The sequence below is a fragment of the Protopterus annectens genome, chromosome 10.part0 (genome assembly GCF_019279795.1).
Source record: "Protopterus annectens isolate FY-2018-M chromosome 10.part0, PAN1.0, whole genome shotgun sequence".
Lineage (NCBI taxonomy): Eukaryota > Metazoa > Chordata > Ceratodontiformes > Protopteridae > Protopterus > Protopterus annectens.
The window spans coordinates 1,703,489,553-1,703,503,676 of NC_056744.1; the positions used below are offsets into that span (position 1 = coordinate 1,703,489,553).

The 14,124-nt window shown below is 40.5% G+C and overlaps 1 protein-coding gene across 1 annotated transcript in view; it reads right to left on the reverse strand.

Moving 5' to 3' along the window:
* LOC122814452 (E3 ubiquitin-protein ligase TRIM39-like) overlaps window positions 1–7,355 on the reverse strand; it is a 125,903-nt gene extending 118,548 nt beyond the window's left edge. Inside the window, exon 1 of the mRNA XM_044087031.1 lies at window positions 7,005–7,355. Within this exon, the coding sequence (XP_043942966.1) occupies window positions 7,005–7,175 (171 nt within the window). The 5' untranslated portion in view covers window positions 7,176–7,355. The remainder of the gene's footprint in view (window positions 1–7,004) is intronic.
* Window positions 7,356–14,124: the final 6,769 nt, after the last annotated feature.

A 14,124-nucleotide genomic window follows, 5' to 3' on the forward strand; every position in this document is an offset into this window, starting at 1 on the left:
TCGAAAGCCTTGGCAAGATCTAGATAGGCTGTGTGAACCACCTTACCCTTGTCTATGGCTTAGGAGAGTGTCCACACCCACTACCACTACCACTACCACCCACTACTAAGGTTTAGGAGACACAATCGGTCTTTTACAAACTTGAACTGAGTGAGGTCCAGAGTTTGGAGATTACCAATGTCTTTGTTTATAGGTTCCATGATGAATATATACGTTCCATGGTCTTGCAGACCAGGCTCGTCTGGCTAATGGGGCGGTAGTTCCCAGGGTCCGTGGTGGCTCCCCCCTTGTGGAGTGGGATAACCATCGCTGTGCGCCATTCAGCAGGCACAAAGCCTGAGATGAGGCTATGATTGAACATGGTACTTAGGTGGGGTGCCAGTTCGTTCTGTAGTTCATGTAGAACGCAGCCTGGGATGTTGTCTGGTCCCATGGATGCTGTGTTCTTGGCTTTGGAGAGTGTGGTTTTTACCTGTGCATCCGTGATTACAGGAACTTTGCATTCTTCCAGTATAGAGATGGGCTCTTTAGTGGGTGAGAGGGGGGTAAAGTTAGCATTGAACCTATCTGCCAGGATGTTGGCAATATCATTTGGGTCTGTATATTTAGTGCCATTGTGCTGTAACTCAGAGCAGATCTAAGTGTTGCCATTGAGATTCTTGACATAGCTACAGAATGCTTTGTGGTTGTCTTTAGAATCAGTGGCGATTTTGTTTTCATAACTAGCTTTGGAGAATTTTGTCAGGGATCACAGCTTCTTACTGAGGCTGACGGGGAGCTCCTCCACTCATGGAATTGTACTCTCCTTTGTAACAGTTTCTTCCTTCTGTTGTACAGTTTGTTTATGGCAGGGGACCACCAGATTGGCTTCCTTTTTTTGGAGGATAGCACAATCCATGCACTCATGTAAGTGCTTATAAAGTGCAATTGTATAGGATTCAGTAGTCATAACTGTATTGTCCATCTGCATGAGTGTCAGGAAGTTCACCACTTCTGTCTTAAGAAGCATGAAGTTGGCTTTGGAGAAATTTTTTACTATGGTTTCCTTAATGGGGGGTGGGGGCAGGATGTGGATATCTAGGGTAATAGCTTATGGTCGGATCGGACCAATGAGAGGTTGACTTCAGGTGTGGAACACCGGTCACTCATGTTGGTAATGACTAGATCTAGGATATTGTTGCCCCTGGTGGGGGTGTGAATAAGATGATCCAGGGCATTGGAGTTTATGAATTCCAGAAAGCGTTGAGCGAAGGAGTTGGTACATGAGTAGTTTTCCCAGTTAATGGTGGGGTAGTTGAAATCGCCCATTATTAGGGTGTTTTGTTGAACCCTAATATTTTCCAGTACATCAAGAAAGAGGGGGAATCCTGGGGCATGGTGGGTGATCTGTAGCAAGCTACAATTTGGATTGCAGTTTTGCCCAGAGTTAGTTGCACTTGGATAACCTCGGCTGCATTATGCTGAGCAACTAGCCTGGAGGTGTGGCTATCCTTAATGAATATGGGCACACCTCCGCCTTTGGTGTTCTGGTCCAGGTTACATGGCCGAAAAGTGTGGTATGAGTTATAGCCTGGTAGTGCAGGGGTGCTCTCTGGAGTCTTGAACCAGGTCTCAGTCATTGCACAGATATCAATGTTCTCCATTTTAAGAAGTGCCTCGAGTGAGTGCATTTTGAGATTTAGACTTCTAGCATTGAGTAGCATCACCCTCAGTTTTTGCTTGCCTGTTCCCATTACGGTGGTGAATGTGTCATTTGAACCTTGCCTAAAAAAGGCACTATAGGGCAGCAAGAACATTAGCCAGTATCCAGAATCCCAGGGGTGACAGGTGCAGGCCATCTCTAGCAATGCATTGTAGTCTGTTAACCATGTCATCCCAGGTAGACAGATACTGGATCCCTTTAGAATACACACCAGGTGTTAGGAACACCAGGTGGCAGGAAGGACAGTAAAGCAGTTCCACTTGTACTTACAAGATACACTGCATATAAACAAAAACCAAGCTGTAAACATTGTTGAAACTAAGTAGTCACCTGCTTTGCTCTCTGTGTTTGAAGTGTTGCTAACAGATATGCAGGCATAACACCAATTCCATATACATACCCTAATACCTGCAGAGGCATGCATTCCTCCATCTGACATATAACTTTTATTTTCAGCTTCTAGGGAGACTGTGGAAAACTGAGGAGAGAAATCATGTCCATGACCACCAATAACTGCATATAGCTGTACAAAAATGCCTACCTGTGTATATGTAATTTCTAATACTTCCTGTAGAAGTCTGTCTCTCTCCATAACCTCTTCTTCTCATTTAGTGTGGCATCTCTTCAGGTCACTGCAATGATGCCACACTATTTACCAAGGAGGAGATGCCCATGGATCACTCAACGCATTTGCAACATTCTGCCAGGCATCCTACTTGCACTGTAGGCCCTTACAGGAGTTCCCACAGAGGAGCTCATGGTGATCTTGATGCAAAAGGTGGAGAAATAGGTTTGTCCTCCTCCAGCACATTGTAGGAGCCCTTACAGATGCCATGGGCACATGTTGATATCAATAGAAAACTGTCAACAGCTCCACAAGTTGCAAGGACCACATGATGCACACAGATGAGCAGCAGTGTAGCAGGACACAGGCCAGAGCCACATCAGAGTCACATGATAACAGACATATGGAAAGGGGAAGGAACAGACACAGTCACCACCTAAGGTACGGAGCCTATACATATCATGTTAATCTATAGTAGCCTGCTTTTGCAATAACAGTCATGGCACTGCAATCGAGTTATGCTTCTAGGGGCCTTAGAGCAGATTGCAAAGATCTTGTGGTCCCTTTAAGGCCACAGACCTGTCCAGGCATATGCAGACAGTTTTGCAGTTTACAATGCATGTGTATGAGAAGCTAAGGGCTGGTTCACATTCTACTAAGTGCGCAGTTCAGAGACATTTAGCCTAAACTGACTTATTAACATAACTGCTACTCTAGGAGCCCTAAAACAGCTTCATATAAACACCTGCCACAGCTGTGATGAACATCTTGTCATTTTCTCCAGTATAGTGAGAGGATCTTTAAAGGAGTTGATTAGACAGTCTAAAAGAGAACAAAATGTACTTTGTCTGCTGTGCTAATGCTAGACAGATCAGAGGCAAGTTGGGTGGATGACAGGATTTTTGTTGGGTGTACTGATCTGACGGGATGAGAATTACATAGAGGGTAGAAATGGATCTCTACAGAACAGAACTGCAAAAATCTACTGAGTAAAGAAGTGATGTACCTCTGCTGTGTTAAGGATACACAGGCCAGTGGCAGGGTACATGCTGATTGTATGTGTAGAACAGTTTTTATTTTTGTAGGGTTTTACTCCACCAACTTAACTGGGAAGTGGAGAGTACAGGGATGGTTGAGATGGTGAATGTCGGCAAAGAGGGCAGAGATCTACACATCAGTAGCTCACCAGGTGTATGGCTGAGAAGCAGTGTGAGGTGCACTGTGTACACTGTGGGTTACTCATTTTGTGTTGGAATGCACATACTCTGCATCTGTGGTTCAGGTGTGGTACACAGTGGATGAGTGAGAGAGGCACAACTGGACAGTGATATAGGCTGCAAGTGTATATGACAGGCATACATTGGTTGTGATTTGAGGGGCAGAGGTCAGTGTAGGCAGATAATAGGATGTAGGTGGCAGCACAGTCTGTCCCCATGTTGCCCTTCTGGACCATTACTGCGATATGGCCCGAGAAGCTGCCACATGGCAAGCATGGCAACTCTGGTGGCCATTGCTGCAGCATGGGTGTGAGTGCAACACAGATGATGATGGATATGTCTGTGCCTGCTCACTGACCACAGGTGTATGTTCACATGTACAAGTACATAACTGGTCAAAATAGTGGAAGCACCTCAAGATGTTTTTCTGAACAAAGACCAATGTGCTACTAAGGGCTATCTATTAGCATGGACCGTGGATTTTGAGCACAAACAAGATTGACCAGGCCAGTTCTGAGAACATATGTGGTGTGAGCTGGCTGTAGTTATTAATGCAGCTTGTAGCTACAAATGAACATCATAAGTATCTCACAGGGTCACTGAGGTGATTCTGCACGCTCACACAGAGGCCCACACCAATGAATGGGGAAAGGGTGGCCAAGGGCAGGGATCTACCATTGCAGAATACCCTTTCCAACATGGGGATCCCCTTTTAGTGAAAGGATCCTGATGGTGAATGCCTGAATGTGGGTGCTGAACTGGTTGCACCATCATGTGTCACTGTTAGAGATGCATCAAGTTAGTATTTCCATACATCAGTAAGACACTGTTGTGGCATGCCAATGCAAGAGGTCACGGATGTTGACCACTGCAATATTTCCTGTAAAGGTATAATGGCATAAAACACAAGGTACGTTTTCTTACATTGTGTGCTTCCCTTTTTATCTTTACTGTTATTGCACCACTGGGAGATGGGATTGTCACATATTATCAATTTTACACATGGGTGTTTGTCTGTTTTTATAGGTGATACCATCATGCAGACATCCTCTGTGAAAGACAGCATGCCTCCTGTTAGTACAGCATCACATCCTGATGATGACAGTGACCTAAGCCTACCATGGCATGGCCTAGGGACACACTACTTACACACCACCATTGTGCAGTGGTACCACCAGAGTTCATGCAGACTGAAGTCAGAAGCAGCAGTTCTGGTGGATGTTAATGCCATGTCTCCCACTCATTGCAATACCTGAATCAATCAATTAGCATGCTGGAGAGGCACATGGAGGTCTCCAATGCCACCATGGGGCCACACTATGATGATACTGCTCTCATAGTAATTGCTCATTTGCCTCCACTGTGGATATGTCCTACAGAACAGGTAGGTCAGGGTCATGTAATGTTTCACCACATTACATGCCAATGGTCAACCACAGCCTCCTGCACTGACATAGCATATATGGCATGACCAAGTAATCACGGTCATGCAGTTCATCTTCATCCTTATTGATCGGTGTTGATGCATGTGCAACTCCTACAGGGGATGTACCTATGGCCAAAGGTATTCAAGATCTGCATCAATACTGACATCCCACAATACCTATCATAGCTTATATATGCACAGTTAAACAACATCTGCAGATACTTTGCGACCAGGAACTCATACTGAGCAAGTACCTACTATCTGGATACCTTGCTTCACTGGGAAGCATCACCCATTTCCTGCAAAGTATATCCAAGCTTACTGCAATCATCTAGCCATGTCACTCACTCCTTTCCCATTTTCTCATTAAAAAAAAAACTAGAAAAGAATGTTAAAACTATCTGCTTCATGTGACAAGCAATGCCTTTTCTTCTACTAGCTATGGCGGAAAAGAGTTGCTTTGACAGAATCCAGGCCAACTCCATACTACAGCTTAACTAAAACATGCTGGCTGCATCTTTCAGGGCACAACAGAGGGACTGGCATATAAATTAGATACTTCAGAAAGAAGGGAGCCCTACAGGCAAAACTATTTGGAGTGTGTTTTTATGCTTTACACATGGTTCAGCTGTAGAAACATAGATTATAGCAGCAGATAATGATAGTTTGACCCACCTAATCTCCAGAGTGGCATAGCTATTATATAGACCAACAGCTTACTTTACATTCCTGCTCATATCCAAGAGCTCATTTATGTCTGGCTCACATTTTTAAATTACTGCTTTAATAGTGCTATTTTTCAGTTACACTGTGCCATCATCTTTTCTATTAAATAATCCTCCGTCTTACATCTCTGAGCTATTTGTGTCTTCAGATTGTGTCCTCTTGTTCTGTGACATCTTTTATTTTGTTTTTAATATGGCAACCACATGGATTCTACTACCACTTCTGTGGAGCTTAAAATGTTTATTCTACTTCTTTTGTTCAAGAATATATATATTTATTAAAGTGCTCCATGTATGACATCTGGTGTAGACCATGCACCATTTTCTCATGTTGTACTAAATTACCTTCAAACTGTCCACATCCTTAGAAAGATGAGGTCTACAGAACTGCGCATTAGCAGTTTATGTGAGCTCTAACTCTATATTCTTCTTCTTTCCGCTGCTCCTGTTAGAGCTCACCACAGCTGATCATATGTTTCCATTTCTTCTAGTCCTCTGCATCTTGCTCTGTCAAACCAACCACCTGCATGTCCTCTCTGACCACATCCATAAACCTTATCTTAGGCCTTTCTCTTTTCCTCTTACCTGGCAGCTCCATCCTTAGCATCCTTTTCCCAATATACCCAGCATATCTCCTCAGCACAAATCCAAACCAATGCAATCTCGCCTCTCTGGCTTTATCTCCAAACTGTCCAACCTGAGCTGACCCTCCAATATACTGATTCCTAATCCTGCTATCCTCATCACACCCAATGTAAATCTCAACATCTTTAACTCTGCCACCTACAGCTCCGACTCCTGCCTTGATTTCTAGCTATAATAAGGCATAATAACTGTTTTTTTTTTTTTTTTTGTTTTTTTTTGTTTGTTTTATTTTGCCATGCCTCCTTGTGCACAGCCTACTATTCAAACAGCCTTTTCTGGTGCTCCCCCTCATAATAACTGCATACATTTAGTTAATCAGATAAGATGAACCCCTGGCCCCTTCCTCATTTGTTAATGCCAACACTTTCACACAGCACTTTGCACTCATTTTCGTTTACCTCACAGATGCACTGAATTTAAGCTATCACCTTGACAATTACCTTTTCATTGTTTGAACTTGCTTGTGTATCAGTCATACTACTTAACTTTGTGTAATCAGCAAAAAAAAAGCAAACGCTTCCTACATAACCTTCTACTCTGTCACTTAATATCACACTTTCTAAGCTGCTTTTGTTAGAAAATACAGAATTGTTTTTATATGACTACATTGTTCATTAACTAAGAAAAAAAATCCAGGCTGAAAATTTTGGAAGATAATTCCTTTGTCAGTTCATCCCCATAGAGAGAACCAATTACTTCACATTTATCATGAATCGTCCCTTACCTTATACACACTGACGGCCTCATGCAGGAACACAAAACTGTGACCGGAATGTCTGGGAACACACAGGACACAGATAAAGGCCTCATCCTCCTGGCAGAACAACTCCAGTCTTCGTCTGTGCTCACCACAGCACTGCTCTGTACTCCCATTTGTAACACACAGATTCTGCATCTTTTCTTTCTCCCTGCAGTCTGTTTCCTGGCATTGAATGCCCCAGCTTCAGTTCCCAGGATCTTTGAAAATGTCCAGAGTAAATTGAAAGCTGGTCAGTATGGTTCAAAGGAAAGTTCCTATCTATGCTCAGAACAGGAAAGTTTTGTTACACTGTATAAAATCCTGTTAACACAGACCCTATTCAGCTCAAGTCAACAATGTAGAATCAACAGAGTTCCAGGCAAACTGACAAATTTAAGCGATATTCACAGCCCACATTCTGCAAGCCATGTGAATAGTAACAATACATTCCATTTTCATTTTCAGAGCACAGGAAGTAGAATGTGTTGGGAAGTGACCGCCTCCATTTAAAGGGGCAATGCAAAATGTAGTTCAGATGTTTTATTTTCTGAGATGGAATGGCAGTGTTTTAAAAACTTACTTTTATTTTAATGTTCAGACTTTAGAAATACCTGGTAAATTTTGACTTAAAAGGCAACTAAATTATGTATTTTAAGAAATATATATATATATATATATATATATATATATATATATATATATATATATATATATATATATATATAATTTAAACTCCATTTTTATCCCAAAACCATACTTTCCTTTCATATTTAATCTCCCTTTACTAATGAATTTTCCCCTCCTCTATCTATTTAGTTTAATTTATATTGTCTACCAAGTTTAATCAACCCAGTGAGGAAAAAGGAGGTATAAATACCCATTTCTGATATATTTATTTCTGAATTATTTATTTTCCACCAGGTAAGAGAGCTAGTCTATTTATTTATTTATTTCCAATTTGATTACAGGGGAAGTCCCCTGGGCCCAAAGGACTCGTTTTCAGTGGAGGCCCGGGAAGAAAAGCTCCAAGATACAAAATACAGTACAGATACAAGGGGTACAGAAAAAATAACAGATACATTACAAAAATAATTTACAACTTATGTACAGAGTAGGACATAGTCCAACAGAAATTCATTGAGATTGATTTTTGGAGTTTTACAGATTCCTTTAAGAAAATATTCTTATATAGTATGTGTGGAAACATACATGCAAGCCTTTGGAGTAGATATGAAAACAAACATTTGAGATGACTCATTTAAAGTAAGATGTCATATACAATATTTACAGAGTCTATCAACCATTTTTAACCCATAAACAAGGTTTGCTGTGAAACAGAGATACATAATTAAGTGCAGGAGCAGCTGCTTTCCTCAGCACAATACCCATAATGTTATCAGTCAAAGAAATAGAAAGGACAGACTGCATCAGCTAAATTCCCAGAGTCAGAATGCAATTAAAATGCTACGTCAATGAGACTTGTTTAGAAGCACCAAACGTAGTGAAAGTCTAGGAGCACAACACTAACAAAGTGTATGCTTTAATTAAGACTCAAACCAAGACCCTCCAGATCATTGACCCAGCTGTTCTAATCATTCAGCTACCAAAGCAGCTTGTTTTTTTTCATAAAAATGGTCAGTGGACCAGCCCATTTACCTGTTCAAATAAAGAAATAGATAGATAGATAGATAGATAAAATGTATTTCCCTGTACACATTGAACTGCCTGTGTGTGGATCATATATTGAATATGAGAGAGATGAATGCTTCAGGCTCTCATTTGTGCTTCAATAGTTTGCCTAAAAATATTAGAGTCTGGTTGACAGACTGGGAATGTAACTCAGATGATGAGAGATATCTAAAAAGGTTGACCTCTGTTTAGCAAGCAGGAAACAATGCCAAGCACTGCATTTGGGCATAACAAAATCCATGGCTAGTAGCCTACACAGTTGCAGCAGGTTCTATAGGCAAAGGGGATGTCACTGGTTCCAGTAATGGGTAAGGTACTTGGGTTAAATGATTCCAATATAATCAAGTTGGATGTGCACTGCTTAAATGTCAGTAGAGACAGGGTGGGGAACAAAGCCACTGAGGGAGATAACAGTTGCACCACTACAGTAGTGATGTGTTGTCTTGTGACTGCAGTTGTTCCAGATTATCACAAGTGCCAGTACCCTTTCCTGATAGTGAGTAAGGGCACTATTGCTAAGAATGGTACTGCATCAGACATAATTATGTTAAGCCTGAAGTTGTGGACAGGAGATTTACTTACCTGGGAAGCCCAGTCCAGCAAAGATCATGGGGTGGACACCTTTTCAGCTGCAATTGAACTGGGTTTATTTGGACTGGGCGAGGCAAGGAGATAAGCTGGGGGATGTTTCTTTTCTTGTGATACCCCTACAGATATCCTGATAGGAAATTACTTTTATGATTCAGCTTTGTATATTCAGTTACATGCAGCCAAACACAGAGACCAGCACACAGGGGAAGGTATCTGTGGGGACACCTAGCAGGTACCCACAACTCAAATGGAGGATAATGATACGGTTACTTCAGGAATAAATGGGGTGATAGTAGCAAGCCTCAATCAAAGCTAAATGTGTCAAAGGGTGTTTGACTTACTGTAAAATGAGCTACTTCAGGGGAATGGATAGTTAGTAGTAGTAAGCATAAATCTGAGCCATAGTTGTCAAATGACACCATACATCATACTGAAAGAAATCTAGGGAGGATTACAAAGACAGAGAAAAGGAGTTATGACAGGCATAACTCTCAGATCTTATCTTATAAAACTTGAGTGAGGTACCCAAGGAGGCTAGTGACTCTTGGGTTAGAGGTAGTCTGTATCCAGGGATTATTGCACATAGAATGGACGGCTGAGAGGGGGGGGCTGAAGGAGGATGTAACACAGTAAGCGCTAGTCCCAAGGGCCTATTTTTAGGTACTTCCAGCCATAGCCCATGAGATTCCTTGTTCAGGCAATATAGGTATAAAGTATACAAAAAAAGACATTTTTTTTTGCAAAATTTGTATGGGCCAGATATTGCAAAAATACCAAATATTTGAAAATGCACATGACAAAAGTAAGACTGCTGTGTGGCCTTAGACTGTTACTGAAGAATCATTTAAGACAGTTGCCATGGATATTGTGTGGCTTATTACTACTACAATCTCTTCAAGTAAGAGGTATATCTTGATGGTGGTGGATTTTGTTGCTAGTTACCCTTAGATAGTGCCCTTGTCCTCTATTAAGACAGAAAAGATGGAAATGCAGTGTTGAAAATGTTCATCTGGGTCAGTTTTTCATTGGAGATACTGATGAGTGGGGGAACTAGTTTTATATTAAACCTATGTGTGAAAACGCTGTGGGGTAAACCATTAAAAACTAGCTCCTACTTTTTCTTCTTTGTCTTTTGTCTTTTCCCATCAGGGGTCACCACAGCAGAACATCAGTCTGCAGAATGAATGGCAGTGGAGGAATTTTACGGTGTCAAGTTGCCAGCCAGGTGCTGAATAAATGATGTGGATAGATTTATCTTTCTTCTTAAGATGATGCTGTAAGAATTGATAGACCACTTTAAACAGGAATATGACAACTTCTAGCCCCTCTCCTCCTTCCATACTGTAATGTGCCATAAGAATCCACAGCTGTTATTTATGATCAAAGGGTAAAGGGAGCCTTTTGAATTAATTCTTGATTAGTGTGAGAGAGAAGATGATTTTCATAGAGAGTTTGATGTGGAGGATGCAGTGAATTTCCTGGCTAAGCTTAGGATGCTTATGGGTCTGGCACAGAACACGTAGCCTGTGTATGACAGCAATAATGGATTCAATATGTTACGAGACTAACATCACAAGAATATAGAGCTGAACAAAAGATAATGGAGGTATTTCTAACTGGTAGAAGACACTTGAAGAGATTGTAGGTTTGAACCTTTTACTGTAGTAAGAAAGGAAGGCAAGCGATGTTAATTATGTGGCACAGTTGCTAGGCAGAAGACAGAAACCCAAACATTACCACAGTATCATGATGTAGTCCTACAGTGACAGAGAGTCATTGGTAAATTGTACTCGCAGTGAGTAACAAAAGGAATCAAATAGGGAAATCATCTTATATTAAAGCTCAGTCTGAAAGAAAGAAAAAAGAAAGAAAACAGAATAACATTTCAGTAAAAAGTATGTCCTCATGATCAAACTGCGTGGGAGCCAATCTGCTTTCTGTGGTTTGGTTTCTTTTATTTTTCAGGTCACTACTCATTTAAAGTTTCTTTATAACTGCAGATACTGCATCCATTGAGGTTTCCACTGGTACTGTGTTGAGGAAGTTTGCATGGCTTCATTCTCAGAATCTCCAAGAGGATGTAAAAACGAGATATTGAAATTGTCTTTGAAAAGAGATTTTGGTTCCACTGCTGCAAAGGTTATCAAAAATGTAATGAGAGGGTTAAACTGATACAGGGAATATCTCAGAATTTATTTTATCCCGCCTTCTTTAATTTTTTCAAGGTTTTTTTGTTCCTTGTCCAGCTGTGGCAAGAAGCAAAACAAACATTCTCAGCAATATGCTGTTAAACAGATGTTAAACAAAAAGAATGATGGAGAGGTTCCCTAAAAGAAAGTAGGGACCCCCAGAACAAAGGACAGTCAAATAAGCCAGAATGATTATGTAAGGGACCTAGTCCTTCTTCCCACCTGGCAGTCTCGTATCCCTTCCAGAAAGTCTGAATCTCCATTTTTCTTTGGCAACAGGCTGTTTCAGACAAATGGATTCTGAGACTGATTCAGCAAGGGTACAGATGCAGTGTGAAGTGATCCCTCCTTTGCAGGGAATTATTCCACATCCACCAGGCCAAACCCTTCTGTTCCCTCCTGTCCTACAGCTCATGCTTTATTCTGTGGGGTACTAGAAATAGTTCCCTTTTCCCAGTGGGGAAGAGGTTTTAATTTCCAGTGCCAAAGAAAAAAAATGCCTGGAGATCAGTTATGTACCTTTTTCCCTAAACCAGTTTGTGATAGTGCCCAAATTCAAGATATTTTCATAACATCGTCTCTTACCCTTTCTTCCTCATTTGAGATTTTTTGGTTACCTTAGATTTAGCCCCTCTCCTCCTTCCATACTGTAATGTGCCATAAGAATCCACAGCTGTTATTTATGATCAAAGGGTAAAGGGAGCCTTTTGAATTAATTCTTGATTAGTGTGAGAGAGAAGATGATTTTCATAGAGAGTTTGATGTGGAGGATGCAGTGAATTTCCTGGCTAAGCTTAGGATGCTTATGGGTCTGGCACAGAACACGTAGCCTGTGTATGACAGCAATAATGGATTCAATATGTTACGAGACTAACATCACAAGAATATAGAGCTGGATAAAAGATAATGGAGGTATTTCTAACTGGTAGAAGACACTTGAAGAGGTTGTAGGTTTGAACTTTTTACTGGAGTAAGAAAGGAAGGCAAGTGATGTTAATTATGTGGCACAGTTGCTAGGCAGAAGACAGAAACCCAAACATTACCAGAGTATCATGATGTAGTCCTACATTGATAGAGAGAGACATTGGCAAATTGTACTTGCAGTGAGTAACAAAAGGAATCAAATAGGGAAATCATCTTATATTAAAGCTCAGTCTGAAAGAAAGAAAAAAGAAAGAAAACAGAATAACATTTCAGTAAAAAGTATGTCCTCATGATCAAACTGCGTGGGAGCCAGGAGAGAGACACCTGTAGCACATCATGACCAATCAGGATAAATAAAAAGGCTTCAGACTTCAGTCCCTTACCTCTACCCTTTAACTAATTTGTATGTTTGCTAGATTAGTTTTGTGTGTTGCATTGTGTCACTGAAGCATACAGTGGTTGAAAGGCAGCTCAGACACAGCACTTTTGTTTCAGTGTAATTTAATCATGATACTAAATTCATGATATCCAGTGCTGTGGTTAATCAGATGAAATATGAAAAGATTATTTTAACCTATAAGAGAGGAAAAAATGTTTTATGTGCTCAGCTGAAAAGATTTTTTAAACATTCAAATTTCCTTTGACTCTCTAATAGGGAATTGTTGTCCAACATACCAGCATCCAAGAATGTAACTCTTCATTAATTGACAATCAGTACATGCTAATGAGTTAACATTTAGTAAATAAATGAGAACCTACCTGTCCCAACAATTCCTTATTACTCCACAGGCAATGACAACCACACAGATTTATTGCAGTTGGATGCATGTAAAAAAATCACCATGCTGTAAGTTTTCTAGCTGAAGGGAGAAATAATTACTGTTAATGGATGCTCAGTACTTAAGTGGGCAAAGTCCCTTTGTTTGTTGGTTCTAAGGCAGTGACAACCATATGGAATGCTGGAGGTCCTGGGTTCAAGTCCCAGAAAGTGTTTTCATTTCATGTTCCATATAAATAAACAGTTTTGTCCAAGTGGAATGCTACAAAAGGGAGTTGACCAAAGACTGAGGATAAAGTTAGTTAGCTACCTGAGTGTTCTTGTTCTAAATTACCATAGTTTGTGTTTGCAAGTCTAGATATTTTATCATTTTATTTATTTAACATTTATTCATTTAACGTAATCTTATGAATATTTAATTAATGTTGGTTTGGCGTTTTTTTCTTCAGTTACAATACTTATTTTTCTTGCTGTTAGTATTGGATGGTTCCGTGTGATTGTCTCTTTACTTTCTGTCTGCTTGTACACCTTAGTATTTTATAACCTTATGTCTCTCAGTACACAGACACTTAACTTTCAAGCAAGGGACATGTTCTTAAAATACCCTCAAAGATCAGGAACACTTGTTCCATTGGATCAGACAACATTCTGGATTACTTAATAAAATGTTAAACATGTACTTGTTTTGCATAGTAAGATGGATAGCTACCTGGCTTAAGGTGTTCCTGTGGGATATGTCTGGGCCTCCTCCTGTTTGGTATCTATTTTGGGTTTATATTACGCTATCGAGTTCTGAAAAGAGCGAATGCTGTTTCACTGAACCAATAAATTCGAAAGCTGAAAATAGCAAAGACACGGAACTTTGTTTTTTTCCACAGGGAAAAAAAAACGGTGGGCCATGCCTTCAGGACTTTGCCATTTCCTCCACTATGGT